The 23,753-nt window shown below is 33.2% G+C and overlaps 2 protein-coding genes across 3 annotated transcripts; one reads left to right on the top strand and one right to left on the bottom strand.

Annotated features, from left to right (window-relative positions):
• The first annotated feature begins 212 nt into the window (after nucleotides 1–212).
• Nucleotides 213–8,624, top strand: LOC108343501 (uncharacterized). Of its 2 annotated transcripts, XR_008249727.1 has the most exons (18): nucleotides 213–399; nucleotides 509–598; nucleotides 709–820; nucleotides 1,379–1,406; nucleotides 2,027–2,125; nucleotides 2,217–2,286; nucleotides 2,392–2,426; nucleotides 2,518–2,592; nucleotides 2,695–2,790; nucleotides 6,028–6,091; nucleotides 6,338–6,391; nucleotides 6,530–6,615; nucleotides 6,699–6,759; nucleotides 6,848–6,912; nucleotides 7,384–7,489; nucleotides 7,703–7,795; nucleotides 8,036–8,124; nucleotides 8,247–8,312. XR_008249727.1 is itself a non-coding variant. In XM_017581822.2 (17 exons), the coding sequence occupies exons 1-17, from the start codon at nucleotides 334–336 to the stop codon at nucleotides 8,407–8,409; spliced, it is 1,359 nt and encodes a 452-aa protein (XP_017437311.1). In that variant the 5' UTR covers nucleotides 215–333; the 3' UTR covers nucleotides 8,410–8,624. The 2 variants fall into 2 exon arrangements, 1 of the variants encoding a protein (XP_017437311.1); XM_017581822.2 differs by lacking the exon at nucleotides 7,703–7,795 and having other exon boundaries at nucleotides 215–399; nucleotides 8,247–8,624.
• Nucleotides 8,625–11,215: 2,591 nt separating this feature from the next.
• Nucleotides 11,216–15,722, bottom strand: LOC108343297 (glucose-6-phosphate/phosphate translocator 1, chloroplastic). The gene is made up of 6 exons (XM_017581489.2): nucleotides 15,469–15,722; nucleotides 14,647–15,335; nucleotides 14,010–14,235; nucleotides 13,410–13,632; nucleotides 12,379–12,592; nucleotides 11,216–11,607 (listed from the first exon to the last, which is right to left on the bottom strand). The coding sequence occupies exons 2-6, from the start codon at nucleotides 15,151–15,153 to the stop codon at nucleotides 11,596–11,598; spliced, it is 1,182 nt and encodes a 393-aa protein (XP_017436978.1). The 5' UTR covers nucleotides 15,154–15,335; nucleotides 15,469–15,722; the 3' UTR covers nucleotides 11,216–11,595.
• Between the last annotated feature and the right edge of the window lie 8,031 nt (nucleotides 15,723–23,753).

Genomic DNA, 23,753 nt, shown 5'->3' with positions numbered 1-23,753 from the left:
TACAAAATACAATTTCTAAAATCTAAATATTATATATTTTAAATTAACACAAGAAAATTAAACACTATCAAATTGATTTTAATTTCTATATATACTAATTCGATATATAAAATTTAATATCTGTATATATTTTAATGAAATTTATAGTTATTATTTTAAAATTTGTTAGCACATAAATTTATTTTTCGGGCCCGACCCGTATCCATATGCCCGCGAACAAAACATCACTAAAACCCTTTCTTCCTCTTACCTTGATTCCCTCCATCAATCATACTAGGGTTTTTCCACTCTCTAATTCGGAGGTTGAAGAACCAGAACACAGTATAACGCCCAATGAAGGTCAAAGTTATATCACGCTCCGTTGATGAGTTCACCCGAGAACGAAGTCAAGACCTTCAGGTGATTCAATGCACACGACCCTTTACCAATAGCTTTATTCTAATTACTCAGTTCAATCCAATTTTCAATCTTTTGCTTTTTCTGAAACTGTCCCTTTGATTTTGGACAGAGGGTGTTCCGGAATTACGACCCCAGCCTTCGTCCTCAAGAGAAGGCGGTGGAGTATGTGCGGGCTCTAAATGCAGTGAAGTTGGACAAGGTCCGCTTTTCCTTATAACTTTTCTTTTTCAGTTTCGTGATCAGTGTGTTTTTATTACATGTGAAGTTTTTCTGTTTCTTATTGTGTGTTTTTAATCTTTGAGGGTTTAGATTTTTGCAAGACCATTTATTGGAGCATTGGATGGACATATAGATGCTATTTCGTGCATGACGAAGAACCCTAGCCAGTTGAAAGGGATATTCTCTGGTTCAATGGATGGAGGTAATTCATTTTACCTTATTTAGTTATGTACCTGCAGCTATATGTGTAGTTCTAGCTGTAGGAAGTATCTTGATTTGGAGATAGAGAAGAGGAAGAAATTTGCTTTTGCTATATGATGGATAAAAAATTTTGAATTCAGGAAGTGGTTAAATTTTGTTAGGAGGACTGGGAATGCTCTAGAGATGGAGAGCATAAATATGTGTGTGTGTGTGTATAGGACTATTATGAAACATAGCTCTTTAAAGTAGTGTGGTTCTTTTTGCCTACTATATTGTATAAATAATCAATCATAAATAAGGAATAATTGTGTGGGCATGTCTTACATATCCATTCACTTTTACTATTCATCCCAATCTTGTAATTTTATCCTTGCTTTATTGGTTATTTTCCAATGGTTTTTCTTCTACATGGTAATAGGTTTTATGGATTACTACAACACCATCTTTTTGCAGATTAGACTCAATCCAGTGTACATTGTTATCTTTGTAAAATGGTGGATGAGTTGAGTTGCATACATAAAAAAGAAGCCGGTAACATTTGTCTTTGTTGTTTTTACAGATATTCGACTCTGGGATTTAGCATCAAGGTAATAGTTTTTTTAATAATTTGGTTTCTTCAGAACGAAAATATTTATATTTGGAATTTGAATCAAGTTGATATTTAGTAATATTTTTGAATTGAAAAACATTTCTTTGTATTCTGTACATTTCTTTCCATTTGTCTGCTTAGAGGATAACACAAATATTAAGAAATGTAATTAATATTCTTGTCTATATTAAAATTGTTGTTAACTCCCTAGTGATCTTTACTATTATTTCTGTCATCTATGATAAGTTTTTGTGTATTTAAGATTTAGTTAGAGCTTTAGAGGGCTTATATGAAAAGAAATGGATGCTGTAGTAATTAACAATACATTGTATGGACTATCAATAGATAATAAGTATATCTCAGAGGAAAGTCATAATTTTTTTCTTATTAGTTATGAATGAGCTGTAGTTTACTGTATCAAATATGACTTGAGATTTTCTTATTATTTCTCTGTTGAGGGGGTATGATGGCTTCCTGAAGACTGGTAGTTCTTACATGATAAAATTATTTAGCAATATGCATGAAAATTATGAATAAGAAGAAGAAGAAAATTAATGCTACAATTTTTTAAACTACTATATGTATCTAATTTGGTGCCCCTTGTATTTGATATAAAAGACAGACAGTTTGCCAGTTTCCTGGTCACCAAGGGGCTGTACGAGGTTTGACAGCATCTACTGATGGAAAAGTTCTTGTGTCCTGTGGAACTGATGCCTGGTAATAACCAACCTTTTTCCCTATTATATCTATCTATCATATTTAGCCTTCAGTAGTTATTTTTATGATGTAACGTGTAATTTTAATTCAGTATCAGACTCTGGAATGTTCCTAATACTTCTCCTGTGGAGTCAGATAACTCAACCAAGAGCACTGTTGAGGTGAAATTTTATGCTAGCATATTTTACTTTTACCTTTTTTTTTAAAAAATTTAAGTGGGTATATTACTGACTCAATTTTATGAACCTTTTTTTTCTCTTGTGCAGCCAGCAAGTGTTTTTGTTTGGAAGAATGCTTTTTGGTAAGTTTTGGAGTGAATTGTCCTTGAGGAAGATATTGAAGTTTGTTATTTTTATGCTTACTGAACCTTGTTTTACTTTCTCAATATTTAGGGGCGTTGATCACCAGTGGGATGGTGAGCTTTTTGCAACAGTTGGTGCTCAAGTAGATATATGGAATCACAACAGGTGCTCAGTTTCTGTTTGGTCTACTTGTTTTACTAGAATCATAGTAGTTGACCATTCTAAATTTTATGTTTATTTCATGTAATTGTTTCTTTCTTTCTGCAGGTCTCAGCCGATTAATAGTTTTGAATGGGGGACAGATACAGTAATTTCTGTCCGGTTTAATCCTGGAGAACCAAATATTTTGGCCACCTCAGCTAGGTACGTGACATTGCCTATAGGTTTAGGACTACAATATTGCTCACAATACAATTCAGGTTTTTTCACCCAATAGATATATTGATCCTTTTTTTATTTGTTGCCTGTTAGGTCTTTGCTGGTCTCATTGAATTTTTGTTTTTTCTCCATTAATGAGTACTTATACTGTTTTAATGCGTATATTTTCCTTCTTGTTTGGTATCACATTTTAATGTTCCATTTCCGAGATTAAAGCCTTGGTACTGTCAACTTGATTGAAGTTGTAATTGAAATAGGTTCCTGAGTATGAGAAAATTCCGTTTTATGTTTTGTTGTGGATGGAAAACTGGTACTAATCTAATAGTTCGTTGTTTTTTGTTGAAATTATTGGGAAGAAAGAAATGAAAAAAATAAATATTCAAAATAATATTATGTGTATAATGATGTTGTAAGTAGAATCCAAAAGGCAAAGTACTTAGTTTAGTTACATGTCTTGTGCCCTTAATTAAATCCAGAAACAAATCATCAATGATGAAATAGAAAGAATATGGAAGCTAGTTCCTTGAGATCGTAGGTGCTCTAAACTATTTTAAAATATAATCATAATGTTATAAGGTATCCTTTGATATTTCAAGAGACAAAGAAATTGTACAGAGAGAGATGGAGAAAATTCTTTATTCTGATTTGTGTTTATAGATGAGTTGTGAAGGTTAGGTACTGTTATTTATATGATACAAGGCAAACTTCTCTAAGAAGCTTTCCAGCTAGCGGGCTAGTCTACTGAATACAGTTGCCAAGGACAGAAAACGCAGTAGGGGGGCATAAAAGTAAGGCTTAGCATGTTAAAGTTAGATGTACAGAAAATAGACTGGTGTAAAGTCATTCTACATAAATAAGCCGGGATGATCTAAATAACGCACACCAGGATATGGTGGACAAAACTCATTACAACTATATGAAAGAGAGACATTGAGCTGAAACTGTTTTTGAGACAACACAGATGCTTTATTTATAGAGAAAACGGAATCAATATAATACATAGAGGAGATTTAATATCCTCTAATAATGAAGATATAATACAGGAATAAATAAAGGTTTTCCTATTAACACATCTAGTGTAATTATTTCTGATTGTAGATTTTCTTCTTATTTCTACAATTATATTTAAATATATATATCTCTCCATCAAGCTGGAGCTTATAAGTCACATTTGCTCAACTTTTTCAATATATTATTGATCCTTGGTCCATTCAGAGACTTGGCGAATATTTCAACGAATTGTTCACTAGAGTTGACAAATCTAGTGGTGATGTCTTTAGACTTTAGCTTTTCTTTTATGAAATGGCAATCTACTTCAATGTATTTGGTCCTCATGAAAAGGATGATTAGAGGCAGTGTGCTATGTTGCTAGTTGTCACATATAAGGTGCTTTTGGGAATTTTCTTCAAATTTATTCTCTTTTAAGAAGTTGTTTTAGCCACATGAGCACACTAGTGACTAATGTCATCAATGCAATATCTTCTTTTCTTACTTTTCAGCCATATTGAATTACGTCCGATAAGAACAAAATACAATGTAGTGGAACGGTTATTACTTAGTGACTCTGCTCAGTCATTGTCAAAATATCTAACAATTTGAGTATTTTCTTTATCTTCATAAATGAGGTCTTGGCCATGAGCATTTATAATATACTTTAGGATCCATATGGATTGTATCCAATTTGAGTATTTTCCCTCGTACACGAAGTACATATCTCCATAACCATTTTTTAAGAAATACAGAGGAGAATAGGTAATGAGAAGTCATAGTAGGGTTGACTGGCAATCCAAAATCTGATCACAGGTAGTAGCATACTTTTTTGGCAACCCATACAAGCCCAAGGTCATAAAAAATGTACTGCAGTTCTCAAGTTCCTTCTCTACATCTGGAGATGGTGAAATAAACTCATTAAATTCATGTAAGTCAGCATGAAGCTGTCCAAGATAAGCAAACATAGGGTCCTCAAATTGTCATGGTGCGAGAAGTGTCAAGAGACATGTCATATTAATGCTGTGTTGTTGGTATAAAGGGAACTGGCCTTACTCCTGACTGAAGCACACGTCTCATGGGAGTGAAACATAGGTTTGAGTGAAGTATGAATGGTAGGTTTAATTACACTACATATTTGAACATCAATCTCTATCAATTGTTCATGCTCCTTAGGAATGTATCTGGCAGCTGTAGTGAGATTGGATTTATAGCCCTGCCCACTTAACCCTAACCTGATTTCGGAATCTCAAGATGAAAAGAAAAGCTAGACCTGTCCATCTTCTCTATTCTAGCAATATGGCTAGAAAAGATGGGAGAATCTGTTCTGGATGTTGAAGGGGGTGTTGGAAGACATTTTTCTCGTTAAATCTGAACATAATAATAAAATTATCTAAGGAGAGGAAAATGTAGATCGCCACCATGGGTGTAGGAGTGTAGAGTTGAGTTGGGTGTAGGTTGGTCGGCCATTAGGTGCTCTTGCATGTGCTAGTCGAGATATCTTGTTAAACCATAGGAAAGAGGGAGACATTGGGCTGAGACTGTTTTTTTTTGAGACTGAATGAATGTTTTATTTATATTGAGAAAACAGAATTAATACAATAAAAAAAGGAAATTTGATATTATCTCGTCATAAGGATGACTTAGGATTTACTCCTTATTTCTATAATTATAACAACTGGAAAGCGAGAGACTAGGAGCAAACAATGAACAAAGAACTAGAGTGGTGTCATCAATTTCCTTGAACACAACTCAATGGAAGGGTAAAGCATTCTCAAGGTGCATTACAGGATCCCGGATGCCATGTTGGCGTTACAGGGATTTAAGTTTTGAAGGAGGAAATGAGGATGTCATTCGATAGACAATGCTAAGCTCTATATATACTAATAGTAGGCTAATAATCTTAATTATATAAGGAAACAAATTGAGAAATATAAAGATATATGAAAATTTTCCTCAGGGGTTATGTATAATATTTCCATAATGTTTAGACATCTGCAATATATTCCAACAGTGTCATTTATCTGGTGAAAAAGGCATTTCATTCATTGAATGGAAAGGAATATCAAGAAGGGGACTTGGTTTTGTTTCTTTTGGTATGCTTTTTTTTTCAAGTTTTACCGATTTTGAATGATTTTACTTTATTCTACTTTATAAGTCCTAATATTGGTGGCTTAACGTACTTTACTCTTGTATGTAAATTACCTGCCTTTTTAACCTCTTTTCTTTTTTCAGTGACAGAAGCATAATTCTGTATGATCTACGTATGGCTTCCCCTGTGAGGAAAATGATAATGATGGTAATTACCTTTTTCATTGTTTTAAATTATAACATATAATTGCTGTTTTTTATTATGTTATTTCTAATCAACATATTTTGTTGACGGAGGTCTCTATTATTTTATGTGGTTCTTAAATTGCACACCGTATTATATCATTGCAACATTTCTCAACATCATTTCTGTTGAGTTGTCCGACTCCCCAAATCATTTGGCTTTATTCCAAATATATTCATGATTACACTAACTATTACTTCATTGTGACAGACCAAAACCAATTCTTTATGTTGGAATCCAATGGAACCCATAAATTTTACAGCTGTAAGTTGATCATTTGAATGTATTCAATGGTTCTCAAGCTATTGTTTAGGGTTTTCGTTAAGGCTAACATGAGATATTATTGGGTCGAGACATCTTCAATAGAGATATTTTACATTCTTCTCAACAAATTTTATTCAGGCAAATGAAGATGGAAACTGCTATAGCTATGATACTAGGAAGTTGGATGAAGCTAAATGTGTTCATAAAGATCATGTTTCTGCAGTGTAAGATGATTTTTCTTTAAGTGTTGTGTTCTTGGTAATCCTAGAATTTTATCATGCATGCATGATCATATTCTATTCCACAGGATGGATATTGACTATTCACCAACTGGGCGAGAATTTGTCACTGGATCTTACGATAGAACAGTTAGTTCCTTGACTTTTGTTTTCAATCATCTGACGTTTGTTCTTACTAAGAATGGTTTCCTATCTATTGATGATTTCTCATTTGTAGGTGAGACTTTTTCAGTATAACGGTGGTCACAGCAAAGAGATTTATCACACTAAGAGAATGCAAAGGTTTACTTAATTTATATTTGAAAATGAACGTTTTATTGCTTTATTACTCATGTCACTTTTCAACTAATGTAAACCTTGGATGTGTAACAAGATACTTATAAATTATCTTACGAACCAAAAATTGAAAATATTTTTAAATAGCCAACAAAAGATGTTACGAACCAAGAATTGAAAAGATTTTTATCGAGTAATATGAAAATATCAATAAATGGGAGAACACTTTCTCCTCCAAGGGTTTCCCTTCACGAAGGCTTTTTCCTTTCACAAAGGGTTGACGCTCAGACTACGAAATGAAAATCCCCCTTTGGTATAGTATCCTCGTATTTATAGACATGATATCCCTCTAATTAGTAGCTGCTATACTTCCCTTTATTCTATATCCTAACAAAATGCTATTGCTGCTTTTGCCAATTTTTTCTTCTGAAAGATTTCTATCCGTATGGTAGGCTGATCTATTTCTTTGTTATGCAGGGTATTTTGTGTCAAGTTCAGTGGTGATGGAAGTTATGTGATTTCAGGAAGTGATGATACTAACCTTAGGATTTGGAAGGCAAAAGCATCTGAGCAACTTGGAGTAGTAAGATATCTTCCTTGCTTCTTACATTACTTAGATTTGAGTGAAATAATTAATGTGTCGGAGCATATCCTTAGCATCATGTGGCAATGTTTATTTCATATAAAGATGAATCTCAGTTTTGTTCGTTTATATACATACATTTTCTTTACATTTATTTGGATTTAAACCTACTTCTTTCATATCCCGACATGGCTGTCATTGTCATCTTATTAGTGAGATAGACACCATCTTGTACGAGAGAAGGGAGGGAAGGCCACTTTGCCTCTTCATTGTTCCAAATTCCTGCTGGTCTATAAAAATGCTAAGGTCCATGCTTGAACTAGAGTTGGGAGGATCCAAATACATTTTATAGTTTAATTGAGTTTCATTGTTCCCTGTCATTCTTGTCTGTCGCACATTAAAAGATGAACAATGATTAAGATCCTTAAATCATCATAATTTGGATGCTTGTTTGTTTTCCAATTTGTTACCTATTGGTTATACCTGATTATTTCTATTTTTAGAAACCCTTAATTGACAGATGATTACTTTGTGATCATGCCACAGATTCTTCCAAGAGAACGTAAAAAGCACGACTATCACGAGGCTGTAAAGAAACGCTATAAGCACCTCCCTGAGGTTAACAGGATTGCAAGGTAAGATTTGATCAAGCATATTTGCTATACCTGATAAAAGTTGTCATATATTATATATTTCCGCAATGAAGTTTTCCCTGTGCATAATTGTCACTTTTTGCTTTTCCTTATTTGCTCAACAGACATAGGCACTTGCCAAGACCAATATTCAAAGCTTCTGCTTTATTGCGTGTTATGACTGATGCCAAGAAGAGGAAGGAAGATAAGAGGAAAGCTCACAGTGCTCCAGGGAGCATTACAACACAACCCTTACGGCGACGAAGAATTATCAAAGAAGTTGAGTAAGGTTTTTCTGATCTACTATCCAAACAAAATGTAACAAGAATTTAGGCTCACACTACTGATATCACCATTCTCTGCTCATTTCTTAGCTTAGCTGAGAATTGCATTCCTATATTTTATGTATGTACGTAGAAGATTGGTGAAAATGAGGTTGTATTTTTGTTATTCTTCTGGGTTCAGTTCACTCCCAATGCAAGAAAATTTTGTTTATTCTTCAATTCAGTTTCAGGTTCTTCATTTTTCTTCAGTTTCAATTCATAGAAGATGCTTCTTTTATGATTCAAGCCACTCCAATTTGTCGTCCAATCAGTTCTAATTGAGTATGCAAAATCATGCATTAATTGATACAAATGATGATATACAACACTATGCATCATTATTCATAGAATTCTAAAATTGATATAAAAATATAAATAAAGAAAACATCTTAACTTAGAGTAGTGTCCATATGAAAAACCATTATAATGGTAAGTATCTAAGTTCCTTCATTGTAAATTCTTCCAGTTTACTTTGAAAAATAAGTCCCTAATGAAATTTTCGTGATATTAATATTTTTGTATTTGATATTAAAACAAAACCATTTCGATATGTATGGCTTTTTATGTAAATTTAAGCTTCAAAATTTTCCATTTTTTACACCGTAGTAAAATTTTACTATTTATCACGCTATTTTATTACTTAATACAATGTAACGATAACATATACTACTAAATGTCACTTTACACTGATGAGATATAAAATTACAGTAATAAGAGGTAATGTTGCCCAAACTAGTAAGGATTAGTATGATTTTAATGCTTTTAAAGCATAAAATATAATGTGAAACAAACTTTTATTAGATGTAATAGACGTTTGAATAAATTTGATTAGAGTGATTATCCTATATATAGATATAAAATAATACTTAAAATAGTTTTCTTATAAAACAATAGTCTCTCGAAATTTGTAAAAACAATTTAGCAAGTCGAGATGTGAGAGCGGGGTTAAGAATAACACTTCTCAATTACCAACCTAAAAAAGGAAGGCCCAGTGACTAAGTTGCTGAAGGCTTTTACTTCCTGCACTCTCACAATTTCTTCGCACATGCCATCAATTTTCAAAATGGTTATTTTATTATCTTAAAAATGATTTTCGAATTATACATTCTGAATTTTTTTGAAATAAAATAACGAAAAAGATTTTGAAACAATATTTTCGGAAAATTTCGTACATGAAATGCGTTTTGAAAAGAGCTTTTCAAAATGAGATTTTTTACATTTTCTCCTTCCCACAAATTTTTCAGAACGAGCTCTTCTGAGTATTTTTCCTATTATTGTGGAGGTGCAGTTATTAATTGTGGAGGTACAGGAATGAATAGCCGTTGTTGAATTTGAGAGGGTGAAAGACATTCTTGTCCAAGTTTAATTTTGTATTGAATGAAATCTTATCCAGAAAATCCTTATATTAGAGGCTTCAATGACAATAGCATTATCAGCAACAAACAAAATAGTATTTTAGTTCATCATTTCTTGTTCTTCTTATCTTCAATGCTTTCCAATAAGATTATTATTAACAACATGGAAGCTCAACTTCATCAGTGAAGTATGCTCACAGATTCTCTCATTAAACTGGTTCACCTCTCTCTCTCTCTCTCTCTCTCTCTCTCTCTCTCTCTCTCTCTCTCTCTCTCTCTCTCTCTCTCTCTCTCTCTCTCTCTCTCTTTCTCTCTCTCTCATTACTCTCCTTAGTTTTTCTCTCTTACTTTTGCTTCTCTAATATGGAATTTCTTTATTTTTATTATAAAATGTTTCTAATGATGGTTATAAACTATCAAAAATACACTTTAAGAACTAAATTTTATATAATTTTGATAAAGTGAAAATAAGATAAGGCTTCTTTTGGAAAAATAAAACCGAATTTGAGAAATTTTAGAGTCAACAGAAACATATTTTATCCAAATATTATCTGAAAACAGTGTTAATTATATTGTCTCGTGATTTTAATATTTATGCACAAAACGTTACGATTTTCAATGAATTGTAGGTTATTATATGAATTATTTTCTAGTAATTTTGATTCTTATTGAATTACAGTGTAAAAGTATCTTATACTGTAGTACACTTAAATTATAAATACGTTTTATTTTTTTATTAAACTAAATTTTTTTACTTTCTGTGGAATTGTTATATCAAATTGAAAAAACACATTAATCTTATCATTTAGGCTCTGATTTCAGTTTCTAATTAACTACTTAAGAAACTTACCATTCTGTTTTAATAATAACATTTAAACCTTAACTAACCTCACCTTATTTATTTTACCTTACACTTTCTTTTTAACTTTTTTATAAAACTTGACCTTTAAACACGAATTTTGTAAAAGAAACTATAAAAAATTAAAGAATAAACTAATATATAAACATATTGTAATTTTTCCTTTATCATTAATTAAACAACTAAGTTCATTGAACATTCTAACGACTTTCACTTTTTAGATAAAAATTAACTTCAAAAGATCCAATTACACCATTATCAAAAACAAGTAAAAAAGACAAACAAAAAAATTATATAGTTGTGAAATATAATTGATGATGAAATAATGAAGCACTATATATCCCTAACAACCCCAAATATACCCCACATAAGGAATCAATGCTCGAATATTCTCTGATTAATTATTCTATGAATTAGGTTTCAAATATCAACGATGAACATAGACATGAAGAATGAGAACATGTCCTTTAGAAAAGTGAAGAGTCACTTTCTCACTACAGAAAGCAAACAACCATCACATGGAAAGGGTCAAAGGGCATAGAAATGGAAGGACCATATTCACTCACAACATCAAACATTTATATATTCTGACACTCAAATTCATCATGGGATTCATCACATTATTGCATGCTCCTTACAGAAAACAATGTTTTGAGAGATTATTCTCAAAAACATTTATTTCAAATCGTAGGCATGTCAGAAATTGAAAAAAAAAAAAAAACTCTACCTAATAATAACAATAATCTGTATTATAATAATGTTTCCTCAGCAGCATCATCCTTATTATTATATCTATCTACAGATGGACTGACAGCCAGAGCATCCTAGTCTTGCAAAAATCCAGCAGTGACACATTCCAAATTTAACTTTCTTGCCCCTGGTTGAGCATGAAGAACGGTAACAAACAAATCCATAGAGGAATCTTAGTCCACCAAATCTATTGTTTTGCCTGCAGGACACACAAGAATATGAAATAAGTATACCTACCAAACAAAATCATTATTTCAGAAAGAAAACCACATGTTTGTTTATCTTAAAGAAACTGGTAATCTGATTGTTATTCTCTTTTGTTTTTAACCTTTTTTTTTCTCAATTTTCTAAGATTCCCACCCACCTGACATTTTCAAGGAACATGCCAAAGATGCTTTCATTAGAAGCCTCATTGTGAAGGTATGAACCAAAAAGCATGTGCAAAAGTATATGGCGTGGACAACTTTGGTAAGTCTACAAGGTAAGCTAACTTATGTTGAAAATTGACTTTGAAAAGAAGTTGTATAGGTAGGTTCAATGTAAGAACCAAAGGAGTTAGGTGGCAATTTAAGAGGCTACTCACCAATAAAACTTGGATCACCTAACTTCAGCAGAATATCATTCATTAGATTGGAAGGTAAAAACATTCATAACCAACTCCACCCTATGAACCATGTTTTTTCTCCATGGTAAACTCTCACCAAATCAGACACAAAAACCCTTTTAAAATTTGACAGTTTGCAGATCAGACAAAATAACAATGCAAAGGGTTCCAGTTCACATAAATGACTATCAACAATCAACCTAAACACATTATCTCTCTAATGGACCCTCGGTCCAGTATAATAGGTAACACAGTGTGTGTTTGATGTTTCAAATATAAATAACATTTTTCTTTTGGTGGTAAAAATATCGCCTGCCTAATAAACAATGATAAACATAACATTAAAAGGTGAAGAACAGAAAATACCTGTGAATATAAGAAGGTTCCAAGGATAGCAATAGCGGCACCAAGAGCATTAACAGGTTGAACTGGAGTGTGGAAGATAATAATCGAAGACACTATGACAGATATACGTTTCATGGTGTTTCCAATGCTAAATGTCAAGGGAGAGATCTCATCTAGAGACATGTATGACACTTGATTGTATAAGTGATAGAATACACTTTGAGCTGCTACCCACCTGTCGTGTACAATTACCAGCCAAAAATTTAGGCATAATATTGAGAGCAGAAGCTTATGATCACAAGACAAAGAGCACAAACAAGAGACAGCTCAATCAGAATGAAGAAATTGAAGTCAGATGTTTCGTTAAAATGTTAAAACTAAACTTTACAAAAGGTGTAAGCTGTTCTTCAGATAACAACACACAAAAAAAAAAGAATCAGGTATTTGATAATCAGTACATTGCCCAGCACAGAGGATCTATCAACCCACAAGCCTTAAATTAGCATAGGGACATGATCATCAATTAGTGGCAGAGAAGACTAAGGAAGTTGACATTGGTGTCTTCTATCCAAGAGTACATGTTCTCATGCATTCTATATATACATTGAATCTCTGAAGTTAGTTTATATTTTCAACCAAGGTATAAATATGCAAGCCAACTGCATAAAGCATTTAATGCAGAATCTCCAACACTGGGAGAGATCCAAATATCCCAGTCACATCAAAATTACAAACTATCAAGTTGACCCCGAACAGCTACAAAACATTCAATTTTATTAACCATAAAGATGATGAAAATAACTACCAACTACTCAAGTCATCTTCAGATTGATGGTCAGGAATTGGGACCAGGAACACCACCTTCCCCCATACTGTTGTTAAATATTTCACTCAAAAACAAATGAACTTTGAACACTAACCATATATTATGAAAAATTCAACATATTACCTTAGAGCATGGAAAATAGAGATGAATAGAAATAGAGATGAGTGTGAACATGATAACAACACAAAAGGGATAACATTACGGTATGCAGTCTTCTTGAAATTACCATATGAGTTGGTTTCCAATCTGAGAGATCGATGTTTTCCATCCCGCAATCCACATCTGTGGTCCTTCCACGGCAATTGCAAAGGGTGTGAGAATTGCAAGGGACAAAATAGATAAACAAGCATAGTAATTCATTCCACTGACAGACTTTCCCTTCATTCCCTTTTTTGAAAAGATATTACGGAATACAAATGCCAAATTCGATATCATAGCACCCATGAAACCTGAAAAAGAATGATGAAAATAAAGTTAGAAGAGTGAAGAGCTACTTGCAGCAAACTTTACAACAAGGTCATTTCAGCTCAAATAGAAGACCTCTAATTACACCATTACTCAAGTTAATCATAAACAAATTACCCTTGCGCTTGAGAGATAACTCAAGCAAGCAAGAATAGACAACAAAGTGTAGTAAAGGCCAGTTTCACTAACACTAAAAGACAAAAGTAATAGCTAAAACATAACCAAATTTAATTAAACACAGACAGGTTATCTTTTTTCTAGTCAAATTCCAAATCAGTTTATCATCTTATCTCCATCTTATTACCGTGCTTAACAACAATTTTAAGGATAAACAAAATCCTTCAAAGGAAAAATTCATTACCAATCATGTTGAAATTGAGTTCAGTCACGGCTGCAAGTGCACATCCACCAATGATCGGAAGTAAAGACAGATAGACTGGCACGGGGAAAGTCTCACCCAAGAGAAATCTTGAAACCAGAACACTAAAAGCAGGCTCACCACTCTTGATTATATGTGTAAATGATACCGCAACTTTTGACATACTAACAGTTGCTGCCACATGTCCTATTGTATGTGCAACGGCAACCTGAAGGACAAACAAAACAAGAACTAAGGTCTCCATCCCTCCAAAATGATTAATAAATAAATAAATAAAGGAGGGTGGATGAAGAAAATTTGCTGATTGTCCAGCTAAAGTAAAATCACTTTTTCAAAACTAGAAAACTGTTATAATTGATAAACCAAAGATCTTAAAATTAATTCAGTCCAATTCAGCCGCAAGGTTTGATAAGAACATACTCAATTTTCTCTACTTTGTACGTTTCTGGATTTAACCAACATAGACATCCAGACATGTATCCAAAATTGTCAAAAAGAAAAACATTTTTTTTCCAGAACAAAAAACACATGAGCAAACAAAACAAAGCTTTCACTTCCTTACATCAATTTTTTTCCTCAAGAAACAAACAAACAAACAAACAACCAAATCGATACTTACAGGGAACAAAGACTTCCAAAACTCAGGATCAGTCTTGGGGGCTTCTGCAATCCCAGTGGCCCAAGAGATCAACATCATGAGAGACCCACATGCAAGTGAGAGAGTTGAAGTCAGCCACGGGAAGGGGTAGGCATTCAACACCTTCTTGTTATAAATATTAAACACCACATTCAGAGCCCACCAGGTTGCAAAATATATGCCAATCTTCACCTTCTTTGAAGCCTCTGATGGTGTGTTTGTAGCCTCAACCTCTGATCTGTCTGCCTCATAGGCCTCACACTTCACCAAATCACCCTTTCCACCACTCTTCACTGAAGAAAAATTTCGACCACCAAGAGAAGAAGCAATGTGCAGTGGCTTATGCACCGAAACCAGAGATCCCTGTCCCTTTTCCCTTGCCAAACAAGGCAAAAACGACCGTGCCTTAACCGGGGTTGCATGTCTTTGCCTCAAAAGAAGATCAGAACCACTGATCCCCACAACAGGCTGTCTCAAGGAAGAAATCATTGTAAAGGGCAGGCTCAAAATTCAAACTTTTCTGACAGAACCCTGTGGGGTGCTGAAAATTTTCAAGGAGAAAAGAAACAAAGATCAAATCAGAGACACTCTTTATCTATGAGAGTGTGTCCAGGCTTTGATCTTCTGCCCCTCTGAGATCTTGAAAGGCTAACTTATGTCAAACCAAAACACTGCAAAACAATAATAACAAGAATAATAATAATTACAATATAAAAAAAAAGATTTTTAACAGAAAATTCAAGACAAAACTCAAAAGCATAGAAGAAAAACAAAAGGAAAGGGAATGATTCCTTGGAATCTTACCTTCCAACGAATTGGAAAATGCAAAAAAGCAATGTGTTTTTGGTCAAATGATGTTGGCTTCTGGTGTTGTTGCGTATAAATAATAAAAAAATTAGATGAGAAGAATACTGTATTTGTGGGGTTTGGTGGCGGAAACGTGACCGAGGGTCAGTGTTCTTACTTCCTTCCTTCTCTCTCGGGCTTGATGATGGCTTTGAATCAAAACACGAAATATACAAAGTTAACAGCTTTGAAATTTCAGTCCAAGGACAAATTCTCTAAAATGACATACATTACATGATTATTTAAACATGTTTTACTGATATAAATATCTTATATCTTTAATTTATATCAAACTATTTCAAATTTTAAATCTCTTAATATTTTCTTAATCTTTATCATTGATATAGTAAGTTAAAATAAAGATATGAATTAATATAATTAACTTAACAAACTTTTCAAATCAAGAATTTTTCAACACACATTTTAATTTAGTAAAAGATTTATTATTTAATATAAACAGAATAACTTTATAGGCTATTTTTACGTTTTCATTTCACTTTTAATATTGTATTATATTTAAAACTAATTATATTTTACTGATAACTTATAAGTTATTTTCTCCATGTTTATTTGGATATAATAATAAAAAAGATAAACTTTTTTTAATAATTACTAGTTGATGACATGTGTCGACCACTTTTATGATAGTAAAAGATAATAAAATATTATTGTTATTATTATAATTATAAAATTAAGTTAAATAATTTCTATAATTTTGTTGTAAAAGTTTTTATTTATAGGTAGTTTTATAATTAAAAAAAATAGTCAAATAAAAAAATTGTTAAATTTAAAAGAATAATAATTATGTTAAATTTAAAAGAATAATAATTATTTTAATTTTAAAAAACTTTTATTTAAAGAATAAAATTAATTAAAAAATAAATGTAGATACCGAAAAGAAAATCCTTTGTAGGTATAGATAAACAGAAATTTCATCTAAAGATAAAAGCAATAAAAAATCCATGTTCTGTTATTCTTTTAAAGATAATTACAATATATGATAATTATATTTTCCAACTAATAATTTCAATATATAAAAATTACGTCTAATATAAAAATATATTATTAATGTACCAGGGACTGAACAGCGTACAGACCGAACGTCTGTATGGCCGTGATTGTCCAATCATGCGACTTCGCCACTCGTCATCCGGAGGGCCGGGCAGTGTATAGACCGGACGTCCGTATGACCATGATTATCCAATCACGCGACCTTGTCACTCGTCGTCCGGTCGAACAAAAACTCATATGAGCCGGCTGGCTGTAAGACCAAATATCAGAAGGCCGACCGACCCTACTGCCAATTGACCAGATTAAGATTAAGATTAAGGTAAGTAGCTGCTAAAAGCTATTGGGCCAAAGTTGAGCCGTGATTAACTTTTCATTAATCCCAAGCCCATAACAAAAACTATAAATATAGGTCAAAGGTGAGTGGTTTTATTGAGCATTCATTACTGTTCTATTGAAAACGCCACTGTTCTAAAACTGACTTTGGCATCGGAGAATCTTTCGCAGGTCTCCCACCCGCATAGAAGCGAGACCGGACGGTGGAGAAACAGGAAGACCGGATGGTGGAGAAACAGGAAGAGGAAAACGTGGAAGTATCAGACGACTCAACCCCTACAACCGAAACAATTACTATTATTATTTTCTTCTCCTTTCCTTATAAAATTTAAAGTTAGTATAAAATAATTAGTTCAAATATACTTTAAGTTCAAGTAATTTTTTAATTTTAGTTTCTATAAATAATGTGTCATTGCTAAATCTTTTTTAGTACTTTATTAATTCTTATTATTAAATAAAAGTAACTTAGTACAAAAATTATGAAATATTAATTAAAATAATCAAATTATTTTAAGGAAATTATTCAATTAATAAGTATATTAAAATACACTTAATTTATAAGTTAACTTGATCAATATAAAAGTATTTGATAAATTATATTAAAGTAATTCATTATATTTTAATATGTTTTTCATTATTTTTTATTTGTTTTTATCTATTTTCAAATTTATTGAGATTAATACCTTTTTTCTCACTCATATATTAGTACTCTTGTCATCTCTTCAATGTTGATAAATTAAAATTACACATAATATATTTTATCTAGAAACACAAATTTTGTTTATATAGTAAAGATTATATAATTATATTCCTTTATGTCATGTTATATTATCAACTAATTTATCCATTAGTTCTATTGAATAATTTTAAAAATATATTTGGTAAGATTATTAAGTTAATTATTAAATGTGTTGGATAAATTTATCTAGAAAACTTATATTGGGAACTTCTAATTTAAGTTTCAAACTATAAATTTTCAGCTAGTTTCTACCATATAATTTATAATTTATTTAATTTCTAGGTTCTATTTTTTATGATAATAAAAATAAATTCTTAGTTTTTTAGTTAACCTTTTTATTATAAATAGTTAGATTTTAGAGAAACAAATAGTAAATAAAAAATTATTAAATTTAAAAAAAAACACTAAAATGAGTAAAATAAATTGTATTAGACATTGTTTGCAGGGATTAAATTCTCATGTAGACAATATTGAACACTTTTTAAGAGCGTTTACAAGCACAGTGAAAAGAAAGAAGAGATAAAAATTCTTTTTATATTGATTCATTTAACCTGAATTATGTCCAGTTTTCCTTTAAGCATTCTTAAAAGGTTCCACTAATTTTAAGAAGTTACAAACGAGTTTTAGCACTTTTGGTTTATAATAATTCATTTGGCTAAATAATGTTTAACTCCCCTGAATTAAACAAACCGAGTGTTTTGAATCGCTCTTAATTATCCAAAATCAAATAAACGTTTTTAAAATAAGTATAAATGAATAACTCACTTAGAGACAATATGATCAAAATAATATAAATCTAAAAAATTTGTTATAAAGAAGTATTCTTAAAGCTAAACGATGCAAAATCAGAGGAAGTTGTTCTTCTCTTCTTGTAGTCTTCAATTTATAAAGAACTTAAAAAAATCCATTACACGGGAACATTGACTTTGATAGAGTTGTTATATCCTTTTGTACATTGCAAGATGCTATTGTGCTTCGTAGGCAAAAAAACTGTGTTGTTGTACGAATGGTGAGACAGAAAACAACGATGTTTGTATCTCTTAATGTTTTATGAATCAGTACATAACTTTGAATAAAACACTTTGTCCTTAATAAGATATATAAAACAAAAATGATTATTCGTACATAGGATTTAAACACTTAGACGGTTTATTTACACTGTTTAAGATAGTTTATTTACTATGGCATTTAGGATAATTTGTTTACTATAGGTTTTATGATAGTGTGTTTTACTATAACTTTTATGATAGTCAATTTATTATAGCATATAGGATAGTCCATTTATTATAGAATTTAGCAAATTATCCTAGACAAGCTTTTTTATAAACATTTATTTCAATATACAATTTTATTAAACTTCAAAATAAATGATTCCTAGACGATTTTGTCCCAACAAGGAAATCTCTTCATATAATAGAATAGATAATACATGTTTTTATTATTTTTATATTTTTAATATTTAGTTAGTTATTTTTAATGTTTGAAGTAGTTTAAATTATAATAAAATCACCTGATAATTTGAAGTACGTAATATTTTCCTACATAATCAAAAAATTTTAAAATTGAAAAGTGAAAAAAAATTATGTAACATTAGTTTAAAATGAGAAATAAAAAAAATATAAAGATGACAACTACTTATTTTAATTAAGCTTGGTCATAATATAACTCTTCAAGAGTTCATTAAAGAAGACTCAAGTTAAATGAACTAATATAAAAACGAGTATTTTTGTTTAAAGTATATGAAAATTATTTTTATTAAAAGTCCTTTTAAAGTATAATATCCAATCCATTAGATATTCTACCAAATGATTTTTTATTGTCCTTTTTGAGAAAAATTGTCAAACTCTATTTATTCCGTATTCTAAAGTTAACATGTTATTAAATTGAATTTTTGTCTCAATGCCTATTTGCATAAACATGAAATGCAATTTTCTAAATGCAATTCATCCTCTTTATATACTTATACACGTCTCACACCTTATGAAACATAAGCATCCAACTATGTTGTACATTCTAATTACCAAGTTTAAGCATCCAATTATGTTATGCATTCAATCATAACATCGAGTTATACTTAAATATAAGTAAACATCATCTTATACAAAAACTTATGAATTTTTATGACAAATAACGTTCTTCGTTTTTAAAGTTTTACATCATTTTCATAATACTCAAACTTAGTTTTTCAACAAGTTTCCAAAATTGACATTTCACATTCAAGTTTAGTAGTTATTCGTATACATAATATTCTAAACTTAACTTTTATACCAATAGAATTTTATATTTACAAATAAGAAGACTACTGTACTGGATTATCGGACGACCAATAAAAGAGGGCTCCTAACGACCGTTAGGGACGACCGGCCGATGACAAATAACTTTCATAGATTAGGGCAAACCATCGTTAAGGATAATGGATCATAATTGGACCGGATTAAGGTATCGTTAATTCTAGGCCTGCGCCAAAAAATATAAATACACGTCAAAGGTAAGAGGTAGGTTATCACATTTACTGTGCATTTATTATTGTTACATTGAACTGTCGAACGGACTGTTTACTGACTTTGGCATCAGAAAACCTTTAACAGGTACACCTCCGAACGGCCAGGCGAGGACAAAGGCTTGGATTGAAGACCAATTAATCCTAGAGCATAAATTGTGTAGGTATTAGAAGTGACTCAAACCCATCCCGGAACATTTTGGCACCCACCGTGGGGCCGAGTGACTTAGAAGAGCCAACAGTGACCACGAGGAATATGAGCGTTGAGGACCCAACCAAGATGATCAAGATGTTACAACAAAAAATGGAAGAAATGCAGTAGCGTCACGAGGCGGAATTGGCAGCTGTCCGGGCTGAGTGCTCAACCTGGATTGCTAAGGGGAAGGACACCGAAGCGGGAGAGAAGGCTGATGAAGAGCGTGACAAAGCCGTCTAGGGGGAAACAACCGAACACAGTGGTATCTCGAATGAGACATGGAAGCCGACCGAGCTTGAAGTTGGGGCGAATGGGGCCAAGTCTGCTCCAGCAGAGAGTGCCGCCATGAGTAGGCAGTTGGTGGTAAAGGCTGAAGACACCTCCAACCATGTTAGCATCGCCCCCCGGGTGGTCAACTCCAAAGCGGCATTGATAATATCCCCCTCGGATATCAGTTCGACCATTGCTCGTTGGGAGGAACTTATGTGAAAATTGACACGAGAGCCAATATGGAACTCAAGGTCAAAAACATCGGCCAGAATAGGACGTGACACACTTTCTCCCTACGACTCCTTTTAGAGGAAGATTTCTCCCCCTCTTTGCTTTTCCTTTTCCTCTCTGATAATGGAATGGTCGTGGCAGCAACAACAGCTTCAAAAAGACTGCTCTAGATTAGTAGTCAATGTTTGCTGAGGAGCCTCGACCATCGTCACCTTAGAAATTGGCATAACCACCGATCGACTTCTAGCAGTGGCAGTCGCATGGCTAAAAGAGGCCAATCGGGGATCCCGAGCCCTGGAACTGGTCTCCCTTGTACGTTTTTGGGAGGACATGAAACTGGTCTTACGTGGCTCCGACAACGACATGTATCCTGAAAAGAAATCAGAAATTTAGTTAAGTTAAACAACAAAATACCAAACAAACCAATGGAAAACACCATACCGAACGCTATTTGATCAAAGTCCTCATAATTCAAACACTCAACAAAGTCGCGGGCATTTAGGTGGCGGGGCAGGTTGTTTATTATCCTCACGACTTCCATCTCATCAGGGGTCATCCGGCCAACCGCCTAAGCGTTTATTTTACGAGGGTTCCTCGTCCAATAAAAGGGGAAGAGAGGGATGCCCGCTTCATCGTGGAACTCGGACCGACCCGATTCCCTTATTATTATTTCAAAGTATCTCGACTTGAAGTTTTGAATGACTCTAAGTATGGTTTGAACAGGTAGCGATCTTGGAAGAACGTTAAATTAATGAAGAAATACTGGAACGGTAGGGGTAATTCCCTTAGTAGAGCACAACGTCACAAAGGCTTGTACGAATGCCCAACCGTTAGGATTAAGCTGAGAAGGAGCAATGTTTAGCTCTCGGATTCACAAAGGCGCAAGTTCTTTTTCCCCAATCTGGCAAACCCTAATTTTGGGTGGGGAAGGGGATGACACGTGTCACGTACTTTTCAAATGAAATGCCACCTTAGCTAGCCACCAGGCAACAATTTTGATGTCGTCCACAAAATTTAACGACAGGGACTGTATTGCTTCAATTTTTCATAAATTGGGACCAAATTGAGCTACTTCAAAATACAGGGACCTAATTGACGCAAAACTGCACAAATGGGGACCTCCGAATCAATTAAACCGCTATAATGTAAAGTATTATCTTTTACAGTTATCCCAAAATAACCATAGAATTTAAAACTTTATATACAAACCGACTACAACAAAACTATATACAATGCTAAAAACAACTGGTTTAAGCTGTCGCGTCATCTTCATCCAATGCCTTCTCAAGGGACACCTCATCTCCCTTTTCTCACACCCACAAGATGATCATTGCAAAGAAAGAAACACCAACACATACAAAACACAGATAACAAGCAACAATGTAAGTTAGTTTAAACAAAAGAGCAATCATATATTTATTAACTACAGTTCACACAATCATATCCACTCATATATAAATATCACCAACTCTGTATGCATGACACTACATTGAATTAGACCGTTCGAACTTAGGATGATTGCCGAGCTATGGCAGGTTGGCGTGGTGGATTCTACTGCTTTGCAAAGTCGTTGCCAATGGGTTTCACCCTACCACACTCACGAGGTTAGTGTGTACCATGCCTTGGAGCATACTGGAAGCCTCCAAGACTAAGACTTCCTGCTACTCCTCACGACATGGTTCAATCTTCTCTAGGTGAGAATGAAAGACCATTGGAGTTTCAGGATAACCCCCAAGGCTGAGCTCCTGCTTTCATTCTAAAATACACTTGAAATCTCACCAAGAGATTCTACTTTGGAACTTTACTTTCACCTTGATACATGATACATAACATAGTCAATTCATTACTTCATTACACATTCATACATACTCAAACACTCAGTCCAATACTAGATTTAAATCACACAAGAACAGAGAAAGAAAGAATAGACCAAAGAACGTAGGCTATTCGCTCTACGCAAGATCGCCGAGCGAAAATGGAGGTGTCTCGCACAGTGACCCAAACTCGTTGTGCGAATCCTCAAACAGAGACTCAAACTACACAACCATTCACACAACGACTAAACTCGCTGTGCGAATAAACTCGCAGAGGTTCCAGACCTTCAGTCCTCGCATAGCGCCCCAAATCGCTATGCGAGAGCCCCAAACAGTGGCTCATACTCCCCAAACACTCGCAAAGTGCACCCATTCACTATTCGAATTAATCTAGCATTTATCCCAGACCACCACCAGTCGCACAGTAGCTAGATTCGCTATGCGAATCATCAGACAGAGAGCAACCCTCTTCAATCACTCGCACAACGCACCAACTCGTTGTGTGAGTGCCCCAAACAGTGAGCAACTCTCTACAGTCATTCGCATAGCGCACTAGTTCGCTGTGCAAATGCCCTGGCAGAGAACATTTCGCCAGGGTGACTCGCTGTGCGAATCCATTCGCTCAACGAGTCTGCAGAATGAAATTCTGCATAATTATGCAACTCAACCACCAATTACCAATTCTAACTATTTTCCCAACTTGTAACACTCCTAGATTGTGTTATATACTTAATTAGACTTGTCTAAGTGATTCTAAACCTTTCTAACATCAATCTAAAGTGTTTATGAACCAATTCCTACTCTAAAACATCAAATTCGTCAACCCAGGGACCCAAATCTCAATCTACCACTTTGAACCTGTTTTTGACCATTTTGATGACTCAAACAAGTCACATATAACTTACTTAAACTGCCTCAATAGACCAAAGGAGCCCTTGACCTCTAGTTCTCAATTTCACTACCTCACTTCCTCTAAAATGACCCAAAACACTACCCAATTCACTTAACTTACTAAAATGACTATTATAACAAATTACAGTCATCTAACATACTCAATTGTAGTGTACATCACATCCAAAATCAGTTCACAAGCATCATTCCACAATTTCACAGTTTACATTCCAGTACATACAATTACATCTACTCAAA

Source organism: Vigna angularis, chromosome 6 (assembly GCF_016808095.1).
Source record: "Vigna angularis cultivar LongXiaoDou No.4 chromosome 6, ASM1680809v1, whole genome shotgun sequence".
Taxonomy (NCBI): domain Eukaryota; kingdom Viridiplantae; phylum Streptophyta; class Magnoliopsida; order Fabales; family Fabaceae; genus Vigna; species Vigna angularis.
Note: the sequence above shows the minus strand (reverse complement) of the source record. Positions and strands in the feature narration are given on the sequence as shown.